The 26,170-nt window shown below is 39.9% G+C and overlaps 1 protein-coding gene across 1 annotated transcript; it reads left to right on the forward strand.

Moving 5' to 3' along the window:
- The first annotated feature begins 183 nt into the window (after positions 1-183).
- ube3d (ubiquitin protein ligase E3D) lies at positions 184-24,741 on the forward strand. Its single transcript, XM_037075635.1, has 10 exons — positions 184-472; positions 3,865-4,076; positions 4,590-4,680; positions 6,590-6,809; positions 7,373-7,445; positions 7,528-7,606; positions 9,517-9,625; positions 10,578-10,744; positions 14,617-14,755; positions 24,238-24,741. The coding sequence occupies exons 1-10, from the start codon at positions 381-383 to the stop codon at positions 24,256-24,258; spliced, it is 1,203 nt and encodes a 400-aa protein (XP_036931530.1). The 5' UTR covers positions 184-380; the 3' UTR covers positions 24,259-24,741.
- Positions 24,742-26,170: the final 1,429 nt, after the last annotated feature.

Genomic DNA, 26,170 nt, shown 5'->3' on the forward strand with positions numbered 1-26,170 from the left:
ATACCTGCCTCCACTTAAAGACAGTGTAAGTCACATCCTTAACTAAAGTACTGTTTACCCTCTAAAACATACACATTAAAATAAAATATGTTAATACAGGTGGTCAAAGACAAATCACAATGCATTGGCGCTAAAAGCATTTCATATTATTTTGAAATATCTGACCGGATGTTCTTCTCCTTCTACGTTGTCTTTGACAGCACCGGTATTGTCACGCTGCAGACTAGTTCAGCCTCTTGTGTCTACCAAATGAGATAGACGTGCCTTATGGTTGTCTTATTTTGGATGTAATGTTACTATCTGCAGTCACCCAGTCATAGTTTTGATTATTGTGCTGTTCATTTCTTTTTTCCGTTCTGTCTGAATCCTGCGCTGCCTGAATGTCAGACTTGGAGATGCCAGCTAAAACACATGGAGTTGGAGTCTTCTTAGAGCTGAGGAAGAGACTCCAGACTGGACTTCTCATTGTTGGGTAATTGTTCTGAAAAATGAGCGCGATAACTTAATAGTTACAGTTATTACAGCCATTTAACATGTTTGGATTTGCTAGCAAGGCAAGCTAGCTAACTTAGCATAGATAGCTATCGTCAGCTATGCCGTTAAATGTGTCTCTGTTGTTTCAGTGAACCATTCAACGACATTTATAAAAACTCACATTTATTGTACAAGAATGTGTCAGGAAACAAGCTTGGGACTATCTTTCTCTGGACTAAATAAGGCACTGAGAAGACGCCTGTTATTCTTCTGTTTGTTGTCGGTCGTGTAACACACATAATTATTAATTTTTGACAAGTACCTTATCCTCAGAGATTCCTTTCATTACACTACACAAATAGTCCATTAGTAAAGACACTGTTGTGGAAGATCTGTCTCTACCTTCATTCTTAAAAACGGGCATTTTGAGTGATGCTGCAGTGTTTCACGAGCGTGTCACAAATGTAAAAGAAAGGCTACGTTACAAATACAACCTGGGCCTGGCTGTGATTGACTTTGCTTTTCAGAAAACGGGACAGTTTCTGTGCGCTTGACTCGAGTATTTCAAATTAGTTACCTCGTTCCCTTTATACGTAAGGAAAATATCTTTTACACTCTACTGTATTTATTCGACAGAGTTACTAGTCACTTTTCAGATTGGAGTTTAACAGCAAAGCATAAGATCATGTCACAACGTGTAAAATGATGATATAACATTGACAATATGGCATCTTTTATCTTTGACACATTAGGATGACCTACATTTTTTTTGCTGATACTTTGATAGTTTTAATTTTGAAATTTGCAGGCGTTGTACTTGTGTAATTCAAAAGTGCAATATAAGGATCGAGCGATATGACTTTTTCAGGGCAAATACCGATTAACTGAAATCAAGGAGACTGAAAACCGATAATCATTTGCAGTGAAAATGAAACTTGTGTCAAAATTTTGACCAACCAGTGATGGAATAAACCTAAGCACAGTTTACTCACATATTGTTCTTAAATGCAATTATTTAGGTACTTCACGTCAGTAGTTCCTTTCTCCTACTTAATACTTCCTCTCCACTGCATTTATTTGATGCACTTATCAACTAGCTACTTTGCAGTTTCACTGTATTTTAGTGTTTACAGGCTGTAAATTCTGTTGCTTTTACCAATCAGACATTGTTGTGAGCAGAGAGATAAAGTAGCACATTTTTAAAATGTGTTTATTTTATTGGCAATCTGGCAGAAAATTCACTGAATATCGGCAGCATGAACTCGTCTACCCCGAGTGTGATATTTCTTATTTCACCGCTGGGGTTTTTTGACTCTCTCTTGTTTGTCTCTGGGCATGTGGCTCAGTGGCGTGTTCCTGTTGTGTTGTGTCATGGGCAGGTGTTCTTGTTAGAAGGGCCTCATATACATTAGATACAGAAACAAAACAATATCATGTGATGGAGTGTGCCTAGTGTCTCTTGGCTTCACACAGACAGCAGAAGTGTAGCGTCTATATCATATTATTAAGGCATGTTTATCAAATTTAAGATTATACGAATATGTGATAAAACAAGAGGAGCTAATAGCATTTTAAGCATGTATATTTTTTGTTTTTCGGCTTGTAAAGCACTTTGAAAACTTGCATATGAAAAGAGATATATGAATAAATAATTGTTCATACTCTAATGACAAATTCATATTAAATAAATTGATAATATAAAGCAACATAGTGCAGGGCCAAACAGATTTGTCTTCTTAAACTGTCTTTGAATGCAGGCGCTACTGCCAGCTGAATTTGGATGTAATACACTTTAAACATCACTAGATGGGGTAAGTGAGATTTGACAGGAGGTGAAAATGAGCCCTGGTCCTGTCCTCTCCCCCAGAGCGCTGAATGTACAATGGAGAGGTGACTACACACCTAAGACAAACTTCAGAAATATTCACTAAGCTTAATTCTTATACCTACATGTTGCATGACAAATACAGGGTTGAAAGTTGTGTTCAGAGTAGAAGAGCGCAAGTTAGACATTTCTCATAAAAGGAGATGAAATGAAGAGGCACCGACCACTCAGACTGGGACTGTTCTCTGTCAGTATTTCCAAATGCAATGTAAGAGAAAAAGTCGATAAAAATGTGATTAAAACCCCCTGAATTATCCCAGAGGAGCTGCTCAGCCTGTTTGTTTCCAGTTAAAACAGCATTTCCTCTCAGTGGTTCTGATGGGTTAGTCATTCCTTTAGTTGAGACAGCAGCACCCAGCAGGAGGTAGAGTTGCTAGTTTGTAGTATTATTATTTCTATTTTCTTAACATAGCCCCAGTTCTGTAGAGAAAGTTATACTTCCCTCCAGAAAACATATTTTGTTCTGCTTAATAGACTATATATAAACACAGTATATGTTTATTCATTCTGTATCTCATTTTTCATACAGTCTTTTGTACTGAAGGCTGACACATTAATCACTGTATTGAGACCTTAACTAATTATAGAACCTACTGAATCTGTATTTGTATGATTTGATGTTGCCAAGTTACAACAGACCAGTATCTGACAGCTTGTTGTTCACTTAACAGGCGTAAGTGCCAAGAATGGAGACTATGAAATGATCTAGCCTCCTCAGTTGAGAGGTCATAATACATTGAGGCGTCATTAACACTAATGTGTCACTTTGCATAATGTTTTCTTAAGCGTTGAAAGCACATTCTGATGGGTTTTTTTCTGTGCGCTTTCATTCTGAGAGTTAGACAAGAATAAAAACAATACCTCTGTTTCTGTCTGTTCAGTATGAGGCTACAACTAGTAGCCGGGTCATCTCATTTTAGCATAAAGACTGGAAACAGAGAGATATTACTAGTCTGGCTTTGTTGAAAGATTGCAAATATCCACCTAACTTGTTTGTTTGATCTGTGGAAAAAAAGCAGTCGTGTTCCTTCAAGATGACATGCGGTGCATCTTCTTGGTAAGGAGCAGTGACCTCCTGGAGACTCTGTTAATTGTCTGTCAAACTCATGGTGACAGCAAGACTACAGGAGTCAGGCTAGGATTTCACACCTTTCATTCCTTATGCTCAGCTCAGCTAGTTTCCTATTTACCATACATAACAGGGAAAGATCGATTGTCACACTTATCTGTTTTAGACCGCAAAGTGACTACTAACTCCATTTTTCAAATAAATGTAGTGGAATGAAAGTATTAAGTGTCAGAAAACATTAATACTCGAATATTCTGTGTACTTCAAAACTGTATTTTGTAGGTAGATTTTGACACTAAGATTTTATTTTTACTACAGATGTTCCAAAATATTTGTCATCTGTCTTCTTGATGACTGATAATCTGTATCGGCCCCATTTTCAACATGTTTTCCCTTAAACCTGTGTGTAAAGCATCTTATTGCGTCTGTTTTCCAGGAAAGATGTAGCCAAGAGTCCTGCAGATGTAGCCGTGACAGGTGGAGAGTCTTCTCTCCACATTCGGACTCCCAGAGGCGAACTGAGCCTGACTTTGCCAACAGGAGTCACCTTGGAGCAAGGATCCTGCATTCCTACACCTGCAGGAGAATCCAGCGGAGAGGAGCTGCATTTCAGGCTGCGTATTAGCGTCACGAGAAGCCCAGATGAAGGTAGGGAAACACACTGAGACACGTGCAGCCTCCCTCTGCTTCGCTAGACTTCTCTGTGCCAAGGCCAGGACAAAGTCTTTTGGTTGCTATTTAGAGCTTGCTGTCTATTTTGAATTAATTGGACTGAGTCACTTGGTCATCTGAGACAGTGAAGGTGTAAATTTTGCTCTTGGGATCCTCAAAAGCTCACAGGCAGCTGATCATCAGAGTCTTGAGAATACCTTTCGATTTGATCTCACATCGTCAGAAGTGCACCCCAGAGTCATTGCATAATATCCACAGACCCCAGCTTTTGGCTTTCCTCCAATTTTTCATGACACTCCCAGCACATGAAGAAGTTACAGCAAAGGACAGTCATTGACAAATCCAATGAAAATCAGATTGATTGCCCACTCCCTAGCCAAGCCACCTTTGCCACCCAGTATTTTATCGATTTTTCTGCCCTGTAGTACAAGGTTACCACCCTTTCACCAAATCTGGCACATTTATTTCTTTGCCTTTGGCCCTCCACAGAGGCATCCGACAGCGTGATGGAGACACTCCGGGCAAAAGAGACTTATTGCTTCTACTGCCAGGGCTGCATGACCAGGCTGCTGGAGGACAGGTGAGGAGCAGATGGACGAGGAGGAGCATCAGTGGAAATGGGTTTTTATTTACACCCTCCTCCACAGGAAGAGAAGCGGGTGTTTATTGATGGTGCGACCCAGTGTTGGAAGTGATAGTCTGGGGAAGAAAAATAGATGGATGGAGCTGGAGCCCACAGTTGTCAACCTGACTGGGTTAGAGTTATAGAGTCTGTGTGACGTAAAGGTCTGTGCTACCTATTAAAAAACAATTGTGTTTCTTACCTTGAGGTGCTTCAGCTGGACAGCGGTATTGTTCTTATTGCCTTAAGCTTTTAGCTTTCTGTGGTCAGCAATGTGACACGCGGAAAATTGCAATCGCTGCATTACCCAGACCCTTGGCCTTCGGCTATGTTTCTCAGCAATAACCCACTAAAGGTTGCCAAATACTTATCTTTCTGCTTTCAACAGGAGCTGGGGAAAGTGAAAATGTCAGGAGAAGTGCTCAGAGCGGGGGAAGTTATAATTTCAACAAGATTATGGCTCATTATGCTCTGGAGCAATATGTTCCATTTGTAGCTGCTCAGAGGTGTTAATGCTGTCATTGACTGTAACCTTCACAAAGAACCCTCTGAAGTTTTCTTTGTATGGCATACCAAGTGCTGCTTTACTGGAATAAATGAATGAATAAAACAAGTATTGTATTAAAGCTGCACTGATCAGTCATTTTAAATTAACAGTGTATCAAATGGGTGCATGATGTGAAAGGGGTTGCTAGTAGTGATGATTCATCTGAAAATGATCACCCATCTCTGCAGTTGGCTTTGTTCTACTAAGTTTTTAAAGCTGCTTTAAGCACTGCAGTTGTTTTAGCTATCTTCCTGTCCATTTTGCTGTTGGCAGTCCCCCCCCACTTCATAATACGAACACAGAACGGTAATTGGCAGACATAGCAGTAAAAAAAAGGATGCTCTTCTTCATGTTCATGAGCAGACAGGACCGCGTCTTGATTGGATAAAGTCCGCAAAATTGATTGCTGTTGGATTTTAGAGCACAGAGCTGTTTTCATTTCAACAACTCAAATGTTAAACCTGCAGTACACTGTCTGCCCAACAACAAACAGACAAAGTTAGCAACTTGCTGGTGAACATAGTGCCACATCTGGGGACCAAATATTACTCTCAGAAGTAGGTGGAAACTTAAATGAGAGTGAATATTGAACTTTATTCTTGGTCCAGAGACAACACATTCAAGTAAATATTAAAGTTGCTTCATAATTCTGAACATAAGAAAATGAACCTTTGGCTTAAAAAACAAAAATAATAATAGATGTTGATTTAGATAAAATAAATACAATTATTAATAGGAGATCAGGAACCATCACAACATTAAAACAGATGAAATGCAAGATTAGATTAGAAGTTTTGGAATGTGCATACTTTCCTATTTTGGAAGAGTACACAGTTTGTACATGCAAAGATAAGCCTATATGATAATATGGTGGGGTCCTTTTTATTAGATATTGTAAATATTTGCCTGTTTTCCTGCTGTGGACATCATCCCAAGGAAACTTTGCTTGCTTCGCTTATTGAGAGATAACACCTGATGCAACTTCCAAATATTATTGTCCAACAATGGAAGTAATAAATAGAGCTGCAACAATTAATCGATTAGTTGTCAACTATTAAAGTAATCGTCAACTACTTTGATACCTGTGAATGTTTTCTTGACTGAATTTATTTGGTTTGTGGAAAAAAATGACATCTAAGGACATGTTCTTAGGTTTTGGGAAACACTAATTTGACAATTTTCATCATTTTATAGACTGAATAACTAATCGCTTAATTGAGGAAATAATCAAAAGATTAATTTACGGTGAAAGAAATTGTTAGTTGCAGCCCTAAGGAAAACCTCTAATTCCTTTTTTTTGTAATTTTCCCTCATCCTCAGAGTGTTCAAGCGAGTTCTTCCTCTTCCTAATGGCAACTGGAACGCCATCGTTGACGACTGGTGTTGCCACCCAGATCCGTTTGCCGGAAAGCTGCTGCCCCGAGCAGACGACTGTCTATTGGGCGACACCTTCTTCCTCTTGAACAGAGATGGCAGCTGTCAACATACTCTCACAGATGATGTGAGCCCAGTTGGCTCAGAGGACAGTCAAGATTCAAAGGTGAGCGACGTGCAAAGGAAAACAGCTAGTTTGCTTCTTTTATTCTTAGAAAGAAGACAAAGCCTTTAAACAAGCATGTCAGATTTTTTGAATTCCTAGAAAACCAAGGATTTTGAGTTTTTTTTAAGCTGTAGTGAGGAAGTGTTCGAAGCACTAAGTGGTCAATACCATTTCTTTAAACACACAAATTGGATTCATAGTTGTATCATACCGAAGACGCACCTACCCACACACACGCACTCCTCAGACGGCTGCATCATTGAAGTCAAACTGTAGCACTCTGTAGACGAGGATTGATCTCCCTCCTCTTCTATTAGTCATTCCCTGCACGAGTGGCACTCTTTGCATGACTGAAACTGAGAAAAAAATAGAAGGAGAGGCCGATAGAAGGAGCAGGAGAACAAATGACAATCAGTCTGCCATATATCTCTCCCAGTCTCTCCTCCTCTTCTGTCTTCCATCCTGGTTTAGTGGCAATCGATTGTGGTTTTATAACAGCCAAGTTGAAGCTGGGCGTGTGTTGCGGTGAACCATTTCCTGTTCTTTGCTTTGGTTGCACACAGAAAACCTGCCGCCGAGTGGCTCTGGTCTCCTGCAAGAGTTGTTCATCAGTACTGGGAGAGGCTGTCGCACCAGGTATACATCATTTTTAGCAGGTTTTCATAAATAGTCATAATTTCAACTGTGTTTATGATCCTTTCTCTGTTGAATCTCCCAGAGACCCTGAAACTGTACATCACACAGGTGGTTGTGGAGCCGGCTGTGGGAGACAGAGAGCCCGAAGCTTCACTTAACAGGCAGGTTTTTATCCAAGCAGAATGGTGACAGTTAGGAAACTGTTGAAGCACATAATGTCATATGAAAATGAATGAAAAATAGCTGTTACATGCAAAAGATGTAGGAGAAAAAATAAAAATCAGCCAGTCCTTCTGGATTAACTATTGCGATGGTTGTCATTAGGCCTGTAACAACGATTATTGTCACTGTCGATTTATCTGTCGGTTCTTTTTTCTCAGCTCTATAAATGTCAAATTGGTTAAAAAATATGTCGATCAGTGTTTCCCAAAGCCCAAGATGTCCTCAAATGTTGTGTTTATTCCGCAACCTGAAGATATTTGGTTTGCTATCATAGAGGAGTAAAGAAGCCAGACAATATTCACATTTAAGAGGCTGTAATGTTTTGGAAAACATTACAGATTTGTGGACAATGAAAATAGTTTGTGATAATTTTAATATCTGACAACTAATCGATTAATTGTCCCAGCTCTACTTGTCATATATAATTTCTTCCTTACAATAAAAGAAGTACGGTGACTGTAAGCCAGTTCATTTGTATGTCAGTCTTGTATATGACGCACCACTGATTGGATTATTCAAAAACCCTGGGGAATAACACATATCAGCACTGTGTTCAGGTTTTTTCGGTAATAACTACCAAGTAGGTCTGAATTAAACATTTTCATAAGTACATCTCCCACAGTGCAAAGTTTGAATAATTTCAAGACCACGCAAAATCATCAGTCATCGTCTCACTTTGATTGATTCATTTTTTTTTTTGCTTGTGCTTCATGATTGACTGCGTTATTAAACTTTTCAACATAGGTACGGGGTATTTGCATGACCCTAAAAACTTAACATAAACTTTTCTTGACGCCGTTGGTTGAGCAGGAAAAACACGAGAGCCACAGGCCAGGTGAATAAATCTGTGTAGTTTGTAAGCTCACAGACCGACAGAAATATGCTCACACATTCTTTTGGCAGATTTACAAAGCTGTATGTACGCCTACTTCTTTTTCATAAATCTCAATCATTGTGGAAAAAAGGTGCACATGCACAAGCTTTATTTCCACTCCCACAGTTATTCATAAATGAAAGTAGAGACACCCTTCAACATCCGTTTGCATATAGATACATGTGCCTGCTCCACTGTCTGTTGCATCTGGAGGAACAGAAAAAAGAAGCACAAATAAATTTAACTGATTGCTGTTTCATCAGCATCAGAAAAACTGCCATTATGTATGACCGCAACAAACACTGCTGGCTATTTATAGTGCCCACACACACACACACACACACACACACACACACACACACACACACACACACACACACACACACACACGTACCGTACCTGTGAACCATCTTTGTAGTAATGTCATAATTAAACGTCAGAAGCGTGATCAATGATTGATTTATAGAGCTCATAAAGAAATAGACTTCAAAAAAGTGCTTCGCAACTGAGGATCACATGAAAAGATCATTAACAGAAAGATGATTACCACAGTGTAAAGAAAAAGAAAATCATCAGTCATAAATAATTTAGAAATCTGCCTCCGAGTGATATTTTAATGAATGCTCTGTGGACTGTTAAATAATAACACAATCAAATTGGCAAACAACCTAAACAAACAATGTTTTAGGTAACATCTCTCGCCTTGCACTTCATGTCCTCCTCATCATTTTTACCCACACCTGTCTCCATAAAAGCATGCGTATGAATGGTCAGAGGTGTGAACATTCTGATCGCACCGTCTACCTTTATGATCAGGATTTTGTGCACACACATCTTTTATACACCTGACCCACTTCATCTTGCCAAAGCCATTGACACCATCATTCTGTTTTACTCGTGAGTTTAAATGACATTATGAAAATGAATATGCTCTATAAAGGCTAAATGTGTGTGAACATTGTCTCTCCGTGACAGATCTCTCTTTGTGGAGAGGACTTTAGCAGCCAGGCTGTTAGGGCTGTCCAGCTCAATGAGTACCTTCCACTTCTCTGTCCAGACTCCTGATGGAAAAGCAGTCTTATTGGTAAGAAGAAGAACACAATCACAGAAACCCATGACATTTTAGTAAAAAATAGAATACCCAATCACTTGATAAATGGGGAAGAGCGATGTAATAAGCTGACTGACTGTGATTTAAGAGTCGTTGAGCATACTGCCAGACTTTTAGCTGCTTAAAATCAGCTGCATTATTACAAGTGGCCCTTGTAAAAAAAAAAAAAAAAAAGTGGGACCTATTACTTCAATAAAAAGACATTGCAATTTTCTGTTTATTAATTTGGGCGTTATGCTGAGGTCCAGACTTTCCCATTTTACAATGTAATTGTAGGTATTAGAAGCATTTTTGCATGTACTTTACACTCAGTTAAAGTGCTTTAATGTTCGATTGATAGGTGTTTTTATTCCAATATTGATATTATCTATTTTTAACTGAAGCTGACATTTGATGTACACGCTGCACCTTTTGAATGAGGATGACAAATTGAACTTTGCTGAGAACTGTGGGACATTAAACCTCTTCACTGCAACTGACTGAAAAGGGATAGCAATTACAATATAATTAATCTTGTGTGATATTCAACCCTAATGGACCAAATCATTTCATGAATAGAAATTTCAATATGTGGCATGATATCAGAGGTAAATGTCATACTATCTAACTATTGTGTTTTCTTGACAGCCTTACTTACTTCTTTTTGAATATTTATTTTTGCTTTTGGCACTTCCCTCCATTGACGATTTCAGTTTCCATAGAATTAGGAAAAGCCATTAAGTATAAAAGTAATAAAACAATGTTAAGTATGTTTATTGAGCGACCCTGAACAAAATATGAGGGTCATTAAAAGCACATTATCGTCCCAAAGTATCACTCTAACCCCGGCCTGCATGAGTGGATTTGTGGAGTTTATGCGCTGGAGAGTGATTCCGTCACCCACGTGTATTTGAAGTGTTAAGTGACCTGTCTGCTCCTCCTGCAGCTGTGGCTGCTGAACAGCGACTCCATTACAGCAACGGTCCCAAAGACGTGTGTCGGGGGTGAGAGGTCTATCAGCTCCCTGGCTCTTCACAGTCCATCACCCAGAGCTGCCAGAGCCCTGAAACTCCTCTACACCAACTGCTCTCACACAGGAGCCGAGCAGAGAGAGTAAGCAAGGACACTTAATGCATCCTCCAACCCTCTAAATCCCCACCTTCAATCTTTGTTTTCCTCTTCTTAATCTTATCTGTTTTCATCTTTCTAATGCACCCTCTCAATCACCACCTGTCTCGGCTCACCGAGGGATGAAAGATTACATTGTCGGCGAACAGATTTCAGGTCTTCATAGAACGTTTTGCGCACACGGTCCCGCTGAGACATAATTGTCTATTATTTTGCGAATGAGGTTGACATCAAAGGCGTTTATCATCTCAACGTTGTCACTCAGGTGAGCCACGCTCACGTTTGTTGCACATACAGCTGGGGGTTGTCTTGATGGTTCGAGGCTCTGTACACCATGCCGTGAAGCATTGGAAAATGTGTAGGTGGATGTGGTGCATGTGGTTCTCCATGTTCAGTACAGCAGCGCCCCACTGGAGAAGCCTTCCACCCTCATTATTTTCAACTGATTCAGCACTCAACGTTTTTTTTCCCCTCCTCCCTCCCTGCAGCCTCCCAGAGTGAAGGCAGAACAGAGAAGTTTTGATGTTTCTAGCATTTTGACAAGCCCCAACCGACTGACTGACGGAGAAAGGGTAATTAGATGAAAAACTCACACGAAAGGAGAATGGCCTGTCTTCTCAGTCAAAGCAGTAAAAATGCATTTAAGTGACTCGATAAACTGTACAAGCTGAGTGATGTATGGGGAAGTGTTTAAGTAGGGGTGCATGCTGGGTACCAGGAAAGATGTCTTCCTAGTAGAACAAACCATGACAGCAAATTTGACTGGACTACTGCTGTATTTGTCAAGCACACATAAGAATTAACACCTTTCAGCTTTTCATATGATCACTACAGCATATAAATGGTTTCATGCTACAGACATTATTTTAACCTCTGCAGTTATTACATTTAAAAAACATCTGTTGTTCCACAGTCTAAATTTCAAACCTGTTTACTGATACAGGCTGACTTTCTAGAACAGGGGTGCCACAGCTTTTTCCTTTGGTGGTCCAAAAGTAAAACTTAATAGTGGGGTGCAGATCAAAAGCAAAAACCTACAGTATTACATTGGTAAATGCAAAATGGTACTGCAATCCCAAGTTCTCTTAATTGTAGGGCTGTGCAAGGCTCGAAATGTTATCAAAATGGCCAAGTGCAATATCCAAAACACAGAAGCTATAATATTTAGATGAAAGTAAAATGTGACAAAACACCATTATAGTGAAGTGCTGTGGTGCTGCATAGATGTCCTGTTATACAAATCTTGCTCTGTTTGATTGGTACAGACTCCAAGAAATGTCACATAATAGTATTTGTCATGATTTTTTTATTCTATGATTTCATAGAATTCCTTCTTACTAATTGTAATCAAATCATCAGTATGATGTGTCAGTCTGCCTGCCATTCTCAGGTTACGAAAAGTAATTCACAGTAAGGGATTCTACAGAATTACTGTCTCAAAAAAAAGGAAATTTCATAAACTGATTCTGTATTATTTCTTTCAAATTTAATTAGATTTTGGGGGTTTTTACAAACATTTAACACAAATTTAACCTTATACCGGGCCAACTTTGACAACTCTTTCTTTTTTCTTTTTTACAATAATACAAAAGTGATATTTCAGTGTTACAAAACTCCAACGAGATATCAACCAGATTCATGTCTTTACAGGAACAGAAAACAGGCGTAGACATTTTTCCTCAAGATCCCCAAAATGTGTTTAAATGTTTTCAAATCTCAAACATACCCCTGAGTTATTTATTATTCTGTCTTTAGTCTTTAAACCTAAATTGATCCCCAGCTCCTCATCAGTAACAAATCTGAGTGAGAGTCTCGGCTTAAAGGCACCTCACATTTGAGTAACTGCTTTTTAAGTTTATTTCTGACATTTCTCCAAAGTCTCGCAGAGCTAAGTGCTGGTGTTACTCACATTTCCATTTCCCCCTACATAATTTACCATTCATCCTTCATCACTCATCTCTGACATTTTTAAATTAAATGTTATGCCTGGGGAGCTGAACTCCCTGGATGATGGCCCTCTTATTCAGGATACAGTCGGTCACAGTCGACTGCAGCCAGAGGTTGCCATATGTGTTGTTAAAACTGCCAATAATTGGCTGGAGAATCAGTGAGCCAATGCCTACGTGGATTATGCTTGTCACTAATGGCGGTGACTTGATTATGAGTTGAGTGAAAGTCGCAGGCACCATCTACCATAGGAATCAGGACTAGATAGAGAAATTGAGACTGATGGAAATTGTATGGGCCACAGAATGTATTCTGATGTATGTGAGAAACCAGACCTTACTGTAGATAGAATAAATCACATTTCCATGTGCAAAGAATGATATGTGGACTGGTTTGGGTCAAAATGAGTACATCATAACTTGATTAGATTTTCTTTGCAAATCTAGCAAATCTAATGAAGTTAGTGCACGAGGTGTCGAGTGGCTAATAGCACATATACCATACATGTAACTAAAGCCTGATAGATTTTTGGGGCTGATATTGATATTCGGGAGTAAAGACGTCTGATATTGATGTCTCGGCCAATATGCGCACATTTTTTGCACCCATCAACGCAAATGTGGTTGTGAAACACTGGTGACAAAGACATGTAACAGGCAGAATATTTTACAGTTTAACAATAAACTTTTCATCATCTTTCAAGGATATTTTTCTGCATTGTAATCTCTAAAGAAAAGCTTTTGTATCGGCACATATCAGACAACATAAACACTGCTGTAGATGTATTTATGATGGCCAATATCAGCTGTTAATATAAGCTAACTGATATATTGGTTCTGATCTATATGTAACACAGCCATTAGGGCAGGGAGACATTGTCTTAAAATAATATTGCAGTAGTTTTAGGCTATATCACAATCCACTGTCTAACTGTTGATATTTCAGATCTCCTCAAAAGCACTTCAAAATCAAAAATCATGATACTGATGACCGAATACCTTGTTATCAATATTGCAACAATATTGTAGAGATGTCTATCAGTACTTTTGATCAGATTTTAACTCAATAAGATTTGATAAATAAAGATCAGTAATGTGAATATAATCACTAAGTGGGTAAAGGCAAGTATTTGTACACATAGAGCAGTCTGGGAAATTAAGAAATTTACATCACCTTTCTATAATGCAGCCTTTACAACCAGGAAAAGGTGACACCTAAACAACCCAAACTTTAGGTTTCCCACACATCAGGCTAATGTTGGCATGCGTATGTAACTTTAGTTTTTTCAATTCCTCACGTCGGCTGTAGTCTTCGTGGTGTGTTCAAGTGCAACGTGAGGCAGCGCAACATCCAGCCTTCATCACTGCTAGTTCTTTGGTGTCGGTTTGGTATGCCTGGGCCCTAAGACAATATATAGTCTCATATCACGATAACAATATGATATCAACATAATGCTGAACCATAATATCCATAGCAGTAGTGTTTCTTCAGTGTGATGTCTTCAGTAGAACTGCCAAAACTTTGAGAAGTCTTTTCCCTCTCAGGAACTGCGCAGATGGCTGAATGTCACCTAAACAAACTGGATCAGCACCACAGACTGACAGACCATCAATCCTTCTTCTCTCAATCAATCCTCCTCCTTTACTTTCGGTCCCCTCTTCTTTTCATCACACACATACACAAATTGATGCCACACACATAAAACATACACACATACACTCGCTATCAATCCACTTTTATGTATCTGTAGTTAACTTGTTCAGTTTACAGTTTAAAACTACTTAATTAAAATGTCAGAAAGATTGCGTACATGTGGAATTTACCGCAGCTATTCTGGGCATCATCCTGGTTGTATAATGCTGTGTCAGTCACTATAAATCACTCCTACTCTGCTCTGTGTGTGGTTTCAGCATTGTAACAAGTTGGGAGGTCAATGCCATAGGACATCCTGTGGTGCTGCCGCTGACGGTGTGCGAGGAGCTGCTGCAAGTGATGGATGACAGCAACGCCACGCTTCCTGCATCTATGCGTTGCATGAGGTCCTATGAGGTGAGACAGTTACTGTGTACTGAAATGGGCAACAGATGATGATTAGGCATGTCGAATTCTCTGCACAGCCGCATGTTTTTTGATATTTTTAAAATGCTCATGCTGATACTGCGCCAAATATGCATAGATGATGGAAGTCTTCTTATTTATCTTCATCTTTTTTTAAAAAAAAAAAAGCTGTTGTAGCAGCACAGCAGGGAGTCCTTTAGCTGACAGCAATCACTTATTTCACTTACTTCTTACTTACAGCACCTTGTTTATCCATTATTCAGTAGTGCTTGACAGTGTTTTTATCCCGCCTTAATTAATTTCATGATTCAGAGCTTTCAGTTAACAGCTTGGCTTTAGGGATTATGTGGGTCAGATGTAAGGTTTTACTTTTGTCAGCCTTATTCAAGCTTTTATACACCTGTAATTGTGCAAAATGTGTATATTTAGCCTGAGTTGCCGAGGAAAAACTCTTTGACTAGAAAATAGGAGGTGTTAACTTTGCTGACAACTCTTTTCTCCGAGCCATTTTAAACATAGTTACAGGGGTAATTAGCGCCATTATCCTCCACTTCCTGCTCAGAAAGTTAGGAAGTGACTCCCTCCACTTAAACAAGTTTTTCATCTGCTGAACAATACGAAAGCTGAAATAATGTATGATGAGCAAGTCTTTGAAAGGGAAATCTACTGCTGTATTTTCTTTTGTTGAAGCCTTGTCAGAGAGTGTTCACTTGAAGGCTTGGAGACTTTCTGAATGTAAAGATAATGGAGGGCTGCACTGAAGAAGAAATACTTCCTTGCAATGAAAAAATAGACAATAGAGTATAGGTTTTGTTTTGATGTTAAGATTTCAAGACTTCACTTTAAGAACTCATCCAGTTGTCAGTATGAAATAGACTTCCGTGGCCGCTACAGTCACAGATACAATAGTCGAGTGTTCAAGAGAAGGCATATTAAATACAGGAAGTGTGCGCTTGATTTTGGCTAAGGTATCAACCAAATTATTTTCATTTTCACTCCCACATGTCACAAACACCAACTAATACCTTACTGCAACTCCAAGAGGACACGCTACTTTTTAGTGCTCTTTGGTGGGGGTCTTTTAAATCATGATGTTGTAACAGTTCAGGGCGCAGAAGTTGATGACTGTCAGCCATCAACAACAGATGATGCCATCGTTCAAACTCACTGTCACTCATATAGTTGTAAACTAGTTTTATGTGTTGTGACAATGAAAAACTAAACCTAGGGTGGTGCAGGAATTAATGAACAGTGGTTAAGAACTGTAACTTAACACACTGTGTGGAAAATGCATATTATCACAGGTTAGCGTGTTACCATGTAGCTAAAGCATGCTATACCAGGCCTGTGAAGCAGTGCAGTCTGATTGTAATTGTTCTAACCATACAGCAAAAGAGAATCTGCTTGGGACTAAAGAAGAAAAGGTTTTGAGAAGCAGAGCAATGGCACTAATATTTCACCAGGTGTCTTGTTGGGATGACAATAAGCAAGGCTCAAATTCAGCAGTTTGTCGCCTCATAAGTGGAACTCGGAACAGAGGCTCACTTACACCAGATTGCTATTCTAATTATTTCACCTACACTCCTGTCTTGCCAAAACGTATTGTGCCTCACACCTTAAAATGCTTACTGTGTTTTTTGCTCTGGCACCTCAAGCCCTGAGGATGACAGAGTAATGAAAATTCAGAACCATTTTTCTTCTTTCTCTTACACACTGGGGTACAATGATGAGCAGTATTGTTGTTTGTGAGCTAACACCATGACAGTGATGGGTGGGAGGAGAAATTAGGCTCTGCTGTAATGGAGAGGCTACAGATAGAGCGACCCAGACATAGGACACAGTATCTGTCTGGTGGTGGAAGCGGTTATAGCAGTACAGAGAGTGGGATAAACCGATACACTTGAACACTTCCTGATTGAAGCTTGTGCTATAGGCGGCAGGTAATGTGATCATAGGACATCTAGAGTTACCAGAGATGTTCCGACTGTCTGAAAATCCCTGTTTAAAACACCATGCAGTGGGAAAGCAGTCTGGAAGCGTATAATGATCTGAAGAGTTCCATCTTCTGGAGATGATGAGATGAAGATGTGAGAGAGGAAAAGGGGTGGGTGTTCTGAGCCATGGTTTTCCCACTGTTGGCTTTTGAAGGTTCAAGTGAGCAAAAGCCTTCTTGAGAAGTGTGAGCGCAATCACTTCTGCCTCCTTCAAAGGAAAAATCTCACATTGTGTTCATCATACTATTGGACAGAATTGGACAAATTTAACGCAACAATTCAAAATCACTTACTTGGAAGAGGGATGTTAAAGGCCCAGTACACCCACAGAGGTGCCCTCATCTATTCTGCCTGAAAATCCATGCTCAGGTTGAAGTGGAACTTTGCTGAGAGTTATTTGAGGTCACCAAACTCCATATATATAAAAATATTTAAAAGAAAAACCCTTCATGGCAGATATTTTGATATTATTTAACCGCTAAAGCACAGGTTTACAACCCATATTTCATGCATCACATAAAACTGAACAGAAATTGTTTACAAATAACTCCAAAGACCTGATGCATTATTTGTTTTTGGATAAATACACTTTCTCTCTGAATTTTATGCCAGCAAGCTTACTCAAATGAGTCGGGTCAGGCCAGCAAAAGACTGAAGGTTGTGAAATTCTCCCAAAAAATCCTGTTTGGAACATTCCACAGGTTCATTGGTAACAGGTGATAGTATTATGAGTGGGTCATCCTCCAAAGGCTCAGTTGTACGCTAGCAAGGATAGGGGGAGGTTCACTATTATTTGAATAACTGTGTGGGCAGAGAGACCAAAAGTTTAAGAACAACCTTTTTCAATGCACACTTGTGACTCATATCATCAAAAGATTCAGAGAATACAACATTGAATGCCCAATACCTTTAATCCATAAAGAACAAAATGGTTGTATTCATGATATTACTGCATGGGCTGCATTTATAAATGCAAGCTGAAACTCTGCCAACTAAGCTGGAAGCCATATATCAACAATTTCCAGAAAATCCACAACTTCTGTGGACCTGAGCTCATCAGAGATGGACTGAAGCAAAGTGGAAAAGTATGCTGCGGTCTGACGAGTCCACATTTCAGATTGTCTTTGGAAATCCTGGACCCCCATGTCCTTTGGGCCAGAGCGTAAAGGGACCATCCAGATTGTGACCAATGCAAATTTCAAAGCCAGCATCTGTAAAGTTAAGGGTATGTGCCTATGGCAGTGGTAACCTGCACATCTGTGAAGGCACCGTTAATGCAGAAAAAGGTACATACAGGTTTTTGAGCAACATATGCTGCCATCCAGTTGACTCCCGTCTCAGGGACGTCACATCTTGTTACAGAAAGAGAATGCCCAGCCACATTCCGCACATGTTACAAAAGCATGGATTTGTAGCAGAAGAGTGCACTATATTAATAACAATCAAATTCCATTTAGATGAGCCAGTTCAAGAGCCTACGGGTTGTGCACACTTACACACTGGGACACTTAACGGTACTGAGCCATCATTAAAGACACTGTAAAGCCTCTACAGTTCACGCAATGACAAGAGAAAATGTCTGATATGAGGCCAATAGACCCTTTCCACCGCAGACATTTGGACTTGTCAAAGCAGGAAAAGCACAGGGGGAATTTATAACATTAAGGATGGCTGCATTCCATTTCAGTGAGTTAGTTCCAGGGCTCTGGTATTGTGCATGCTGACTCACTGACATGGCTCACTGGGAAACTTAATAGAATGGAGCCATTGTTAACGTCACTGGTCACACCACTGCTTTTCTTGCTTTGACAAGTCAAAGTGTCTGTCTTCAAAAGAGTCTCTTGGAAAAGGCAAGCCAGAGACATGTTAATCAAGCACATCTGTACACATGCATGAGGTCTAACCAGCCGAAAGTGAAAACACCTGTGTGTTTGGACCATGGCTGTGTGGGACCTTCAGAAATGATCACTAAACTTTCTCTAAATTTAGAATTCTAATTCTCAAAGCTACAGGTTCAATTGTGACTAAGTGTGTAAGCTTAAACTATAATGGTTCTTTCAAGCACATTTACCTTTTGTAGAGACTTCCGTTCATGTGGCTTACATAATTGGATTTAACTGTTGGCTGCACGTCTGACTGCTAATGTAAGGCCTTTTTCTCCCAGCAAGCATTTTGACTCATGTCAGGAAAAGCACAGGTGTTCCTAATAACACAGCGTTGGCCCAGTTTGATTTAAGTCTCTCAGTAGGTCATATTTCAGTGAGCCAGTATGCACAGTGGGCCTTTCCCACAGATAACATTTTAACATGTCACAGTCAGGAAAGCGCAGGTCTAACTAATGAGATTAACGATGGCTGAATTCCATTTAGCTGCTTCAGTTTCGGACTTGGGGCTCACTGCCACTCTGTCATGACTTACTGGGGCACTGGAACAGAACTGAGCCATTGTTATTGTTATTCATTTCACCTCTACTGTTTCTACAATGTGCCATAAAAAGGGGTTTCTATAAATGTTCTTGGACCGGCTCACCTAAATGGAATGCAGTCGTTAATATCACATATGATTACTTTAAAATAAATACGAACTGCACCTACAGGCTGATAGGATAATGTCAATGAAAGCAACTGCACTGTGACAAGACTAACTAAGAGTTTGCAGGTAACTCTTTGAATTGGGGTGTGTGTGTGTGTGTGTGTGTGTGGGTGTCTGCGTACGTGTGGTTGGCCCTGTGTGTAGATCAAAGCCCGCTCCATAACTCAGCCTGTTATTATGCTGCATGTGGAATGTCTACTGTTGTCTGGGCTGCTGTGTTCCCCGCCCTCCATCCCCGGGCCTGCCAGTGTAATGGGGTGTAAAGTGGCTCAAGCTTCGAGTGTCACTCTCTACCCCGGGAACAGACATCACCTCCCACCCACCCCCATCCCCCACCTCATTTATCTCCTCCTCACTCCCACAGAGACGGCATGTAGGTTAAACAGAAAACTGATGCAAAAACTGAGCCGACGTTTTACTGCATATAACCGAGGAGATGTATCGATCACACGTCGAGTCGGTCTTTCTGTAGTCCGCACGGCCTCCCAACAGGAGCGGCTTCACTTTGTCGAGATAAATTACTTCCCCCAAGATGCACACGTCTCGATTCATTGCGCGTGGCCCAATGGATGAGAAGAGGAATTTATCAACAGAGCGGATGGTCTGTGGCGCTGTGAACATCAGTGTTTACATCATCAGCAACGAGGCTGCAATTGAAAAATGTTGTAATGGTAATTTGGTGTTCTTGGAAATGATGCTGCTTATTGAACCAGGTCTCAAGTGTACGATAGATTAATACTGTATTGATTATATGTGGGCCTATGCCCTGAGCCTGAAGTTGTTGTGGCACATCCCTCACATCCCTGTGTGATGAACACCATGATGAACATGTTCCAGATGTGTGCATGTCAGTGGATTTACAATTTTATTTTTTTTTTTTAATCTGTTTAATCAACTGTATTGATACTATAAACACTTGGAGTGGCAGAAGTTGACTCTTTTCTCTCTTATCTAATTATTCAAACTGTTTCACTTTTAGCTATTTCCACTTTTTCCACATTACTGTCGATTATTTAGACTATTTTTTACCTTTAGCTTACTATTTCAACAGTTTGTCTATTACGTATGGTTGGTATTTAAACGTTATATATATTACTTATTCACCCTTTCCACTTACATTACCCTTGGCTATCAATTAAAACCATTTATCCTTCACTTTTAGCTTACTATTTCAACTCTTTACTGATTACTTGTAGCTAGTCTTCTATATAGATCAACAACTCATTTCTTATAGTTCATTGAACAAAACACTACTCTATATAATGTTTGTTTTATGTGAGTTTACTTCATCTCCTTGTTGTCGCTCTACACAACTTTCCATCTCAGCAATCAATACATTACAAAGTTTAATAAGAACTGTATTTGTTGTCAAGTTTTGATAGCCAACTTCATTTCCCCAGTATAGTTTCCTCATTTTATACTTGTCTTGCCTCCACCATAAACTTTTGTAATCTGGTCACCTTCTTTCATTCAGATTTATATTATCACAGATTACATCACAGGAGGGGTTCAGTGAACTTACTCTTCAAATAAACCACAGGAGAGGCTGATGTGCCTCTGAGGGGAAAATAAAGTTAATCTCTGTGATATTAACTTCCTCAAATAAGTTTTCAGTGGCAGACAATTAAAAGTTTGTCTCTTCTGTTGAATCTATGATTTACAATGCACTCCCTGTCCCACAAAGCAACTCTTACTTGTTGCACACTAACAGAACATGATTTTTCTTTGTTACAGTGTTGGTTTTGGTAAGTATATAGATACTCTTCCATTCTGTGAAACGTTGCATTTGAGCAGCAAAACTGAAAACTCCCTGTATGTAATAAGAAACTTGATTGGACAAAAATACATTTATTTGGGCCCATATTAAAATAAAATGTCTGTACAGCTTTGATGGATCTGCAGTAATCTGTTTTTGTTTTTTTGTTTTTTTAATCAACCTACCTCTCTGATGTTTAGAAAACTGAGCATCAGAAAGTGTGTTTGCTCGAAAGACTTACCCGCCTCTTTTCGTTGTCCCACTCATGTCATTGTCAAGAACCACTTAGACCCCTGTTTTGTAAAGTCCCCTCTTCATATAAGGAGCAGTTGTATACTGATGGAAAATAAACCCAAATGTTATATCCTGCTGCAGGTAGATGTGTCGCTCTTAAGGCTTTGCAGTGATGCTTTGAATTTCACTATGCTAACTCTCAAATGCATTTCAGTGAGATCAAAGAACTGTAACACCCTTAAGAATATTATCATCAAGGTTTCTGGGCAGACCTGCTGTCAACATCACTGCCTGTTTAAGCACTCTCTTCATGTAATCTTAATACTGTTAAATACTATCTGAGAAGCTTTTTTGTGTGGTTTCTCGTAAAATAAATAGTTAATTCCAACAACTTTGTATGTTCTGAGCAGGAGCTATTGGAAGGTAGGAAGTCTTCTGATTCCTTTGCTGGTTTCTATGATTCTTCAGTTCTAAGAGGCTCTCAGTCAGCTGGTAAACCTCTTGGACTTGACATTTCATGTTGCAGACAGGTACAGTGATGTTGAGGAACCACCGCTTGCGGTCCAACATTGGCTTTGCATCCACACATTTAACGAGAAAAGCCACAGGGCTCACGCAGACTGAATTTGAATATCTGCTGGATTTGCTTCTTTTCTTTGGACTGAACATCTGGTAGGGTCCTAATGATGCTGCTGATCTTTTTAAGGAAATTGTAAGGGGCTTTTGCGCTCTATTTTTCACTCCTAACATGGTAATGAGTTCACTATCTAAGAATGAATCACAGAAATATTTATTTCCTTGTAAATAAGCACATTGTGAGGTTTATTTTTAGCTAGTTCTTAGGCTTTGGCACACCCAAGCAGATATGAGAGACTTCATATCTTTTATTGATTGACCAGTCACTAGATGGCACCTTTAAATTTTTTCAGGAAAATGGAATTACTTTTTTTTGCCTATTTTGGGAGTAGTACAGACAAGCTGTAAGCACAGCATCAACATAGTACTGATCCAGCAACATTATCACAAATTTGACTCATGGTGAATGTGAGTCTAATATTTACCTACATTTGCCACTGATTTTGGTCTCCACCAATCCTGAGAGAGATGTCTGGCACTTAAGTAGCTAAATGCTAAATGCTCCACTGTGTTCAACAGCGGAGTGCTAACTTTTCCAGTCTGTTGCATGGTGCTGGAAAAGGTGTTGTTCAATGAGTTTTTTGAAGTTTTTTGTTTTGAAACCACTGCCTGCTAAAACCAAAATGGACTCGGGATGTGGATGTGAGCAGCCACATCCCAAGCCTCCTGATTGATCAGCAACCAAAAAGACAATAAACAGTAAAAATCCAGAGGGACAGGGCACCATTTAGCTTAGTTGGTAGATCAGGCATCCCACGTACAGAGACTTTGTCCTCGCTGCGGCGGTCCCGGGTTCGAGTCCTGGACTGGAGTCCTTTGTTGCATGTCACTCTCCCTCTCTGTCATCCTGTTTCCTGTCATCTCTATCTACTATCTCTCTACTATCAATAAAAGCCATTGAAAGGACAATAGAAATAATAAAAATCCAGAGGGACATTGGGTCACATTCCATGGTAAAATCACGGATTTGATAAGCCATTAGCTTTCATTTGACAAGAGCCAGCCTTAGGGTTCAGCTACTCCCTAGCAAACGTTAACTTTAATTGTGTTACAAGATACAATAGTAGAGTCACAAATTAATTCTAAAATATCAACACACGTCTTGTACAAATGTATTTAAGCCTGAAGGTTGAAAACACAGGATGTAATCGAATGGTAGCGGTTGAATGCTATTGTCAGCTAATGGGAAGTCAGATATGTTTTAACTTGAAATATAGCCTGATGTACCGCCAGATTTTCACTGTCCGACCCTTTAGTTGCTGATGTAAATATCTGTCAGATTCCCATACTTTCATATGACATGCAACCTGGAACAGTTCAGCATAACATTATCCCAGCAATCAAACTTACCCCATGTTGTCAGGAATGTGCAATTGCTATAGAGAAATCCTTTCCATTTAAGATAAGGTTTTCGGAGGCTTTAGGTAAAAACCCATTCAGTATTCTTGCATCTATCTACTCAAGTTTCATACATTAAAGTTTGGGGCAGTGTGGCCAGAGTTCCTGTGTTAGCCCCTACAGAGCTCCACAAAAGGAGTTTTGGGTTTTATGACTCCACAACTGCAACATGACAAGTGAAAGGTGCACAGCTTTCCCTTTCCTCAGCTTTCTTTTCCTCGCTTCAACATGGCAACCCTCCAATCTCAAGCCAGGTTCTTTCCTCTGTCTTCACTCCTGTAGTTCTGGTTCTCTTTCACATCTGTCTTCTTTCTCTGGGACTCAGAGTTGTGTAAGGAGCGGGTCACCTTTCGTTGACGTTTGTTATCATTTGTATGAATTACCATTAATGCGCTTGAGTGGTGTGCAGACATTGGCATGGGGATAGAGAAGACAGGGCCTTGAGTGAGGCAAATGCCCTCATCCATCATCCCAATATAGAGCTCTCAGTGGAGCGCAGCCATTGTCTGCAGCAGGCAAACACCCAGGAATAGCAGATGGAGGAAGAGAGAGAGAGAGACAGGCCTGATCTGATTTGTTTTCTGCGCTTTGTTTGTCTGCATGTGTGTTTTTGAAGTTGATTAAATCTCCACCACCTGTGTTTTTTTGTTGTTGTTTGATGGCAGTAATTGCAGATAATGGGTTGCTGTGCTGATCAGCAGATTGTTGAGATCCAGTACATCAGTGCTGGGAAACTCAAATTCTCATCTTAACAATACAAACTACGAAACAAACTACTATTAAGTCTATTTTCATTGTATTCTCATGTGTCAGTCATCCATATAGATTTTCACCTTTGCTAAACTTGCGCCTGTTGTTTTTAGGTGGGGTACCTGAGGCTGTGAGGTCAGAAGTCAGATGCCAGGAGGTCAAGGCTCAACTCATCACTCGTGGTAGAGAATTCAAGAAGACCTTTGTCAGCTGTGGGAAACATGTACTATCTACTGTACGTCTGTATATGTTAAGGTAACACTGCACAGGTTTCTAGTAAGTATCAGAATAAAGACTACTGCAGGGATGGCTTGTTTCAAGTCATGTTGTGGTTTCTGGTTGTTCTGTCAACATGTTTGGTAGTCTGTCATCTGCTGCCAACAGATTCCTGTTGAAACGGGTTGCTGCCAGGCTTCTGAATGTTATCCATTAAATACAAAAACTGGAGGATAACGACAACTTTAAAACTGTTTTATCACGAGGCTCAAATGTTTGAAAAGCATGTATATGTCCATTGTTTGTCCATTTCTAAACTTTATTTTGTATTTTGTGTTTGTTTTTTGTTTTTTTTACCATTCTAGACAGAAGCAGATTAAACTGTTTGGAAGTTTCACCTCTCCTTTTTGTGTTTTGTTCCCTCTCTGCTGGAGAGCTCTGCTGGTTGATATGTGGGACATTGTTCTTGAGTTGACTCTTGATGAAAGCTTATTATAGAGGCACTACAGCCCCAGGGTACAGCAGTGCATCCTCCACTTGAGTGTACTGTAATTACAGCTTGTGGAGCTAGGTGATTTTTGTCTAGTCGTGGGTTTATGTGCGAGTGTGTGTGTGTGTATATGTGTGTGTGAATGTGTATGTGTGTCAGTGATTGAAGGTATTTATGTAACATGCGTGGTCACGAGGATCATTGTGAAAATGTGTGGTTTAACTCTGAAAATGGGCCTTTTAATTTGAAACATTATACATTCTTCACCCTCGGATGCTCATCATTATATGGGCTGGTCAAGTAGCTCTCACAGACTGTCGGATTACTTTTAGCCGCATTAGCAGTGTGGATCCACGGGGAGGGATGTCGGTCTGTCATTTGGTCGGTCCAATACTTCGGTTCGGACTAAAATATCTCTGCATCTATTAGACGTACGGCTATTCAGTTTTCCACAGACTCATGGTCTCCAGATGATGAACCTTACTGATGTTAGTGATCCTCTGACTGTTCTTCTAGCGCCACCATATGGTTGAAGCTGGTGTTTTTCAGTGGGATGTCTTGAAAGCTGTTTGCTAGTTTGCCAATCAACTTTGCAGACAACAGTCATGTTCCCTTGTATGTGAATTCTAATTATTTGGGGGATTCTTTGATCTTGTGGGCCTCTCTCGAATCAGACCCCCCCTACTGCTTCTTCATCACAGTGTGCTCTGTTTTTCCATCACACTCACAGCTGAATGAAGCACCCTTCATTAAGATGTAGGGCAGCAGCAATCTTTGGGACAAACTTCCCTCCCTCAGAGGGAACTGATGTACCTTTATGTACCCATGGGTTTGGTATCAGCATCACACACAGTGACACAGTGTAGCACTTGATTACATGGAAAAGTCTCACGTTCAAAACCTCATTAAAATATAAGTATCATCTGCTGAATGTACTTTGACTAACAAAAGTAAAAGCATTAGTTCTGCAGTCAAATTGCCTCTGTGTGTGAAAGGCTTAGTGACAAACTTTGAATTCACAACAACAGCTGAATGGCAAACATGACAGTACTTATCTTATTTTTATTTTTTGCTTTGTTTACCCAGCAGTTACCCAGCCCAGGCTTCCTAAGAAGACCCTCGTCTTCATCAACTCCCCATGAACCTTAGAGCAACCAGGAAGGAACACGGGGAAAAAAAACTTGGGAAAGGCATTAAGGCTGTTTCATATGACAAATCCTCATAAGTATACAACAGAACAAATGCATGTTTTTGAGTGAGTCAGTTTCTGAATACAGATCTGGGCACCAGAAAAGTTTTCCTTTTTTCTTTTTTTTTTTTTCTTTTGGATCTGGCTCCCA

This window comes from Acanthopagrus latus, chromosome 17 (assembly GCF_904848185.1).
Source record: "Acanthopagrus latus isolate v.2019 chromosome 17, fAcaLat1.1, whole genome shotgun sequence".
In the NCBI taxonomy this organism is placed as follows: domain Eukaryota; kingdom Metazoa; phylum Chordata; class Actinopteri; order Spariformes; family Sparidae; genus Acanthopagrus; species Acanthopagrus latus.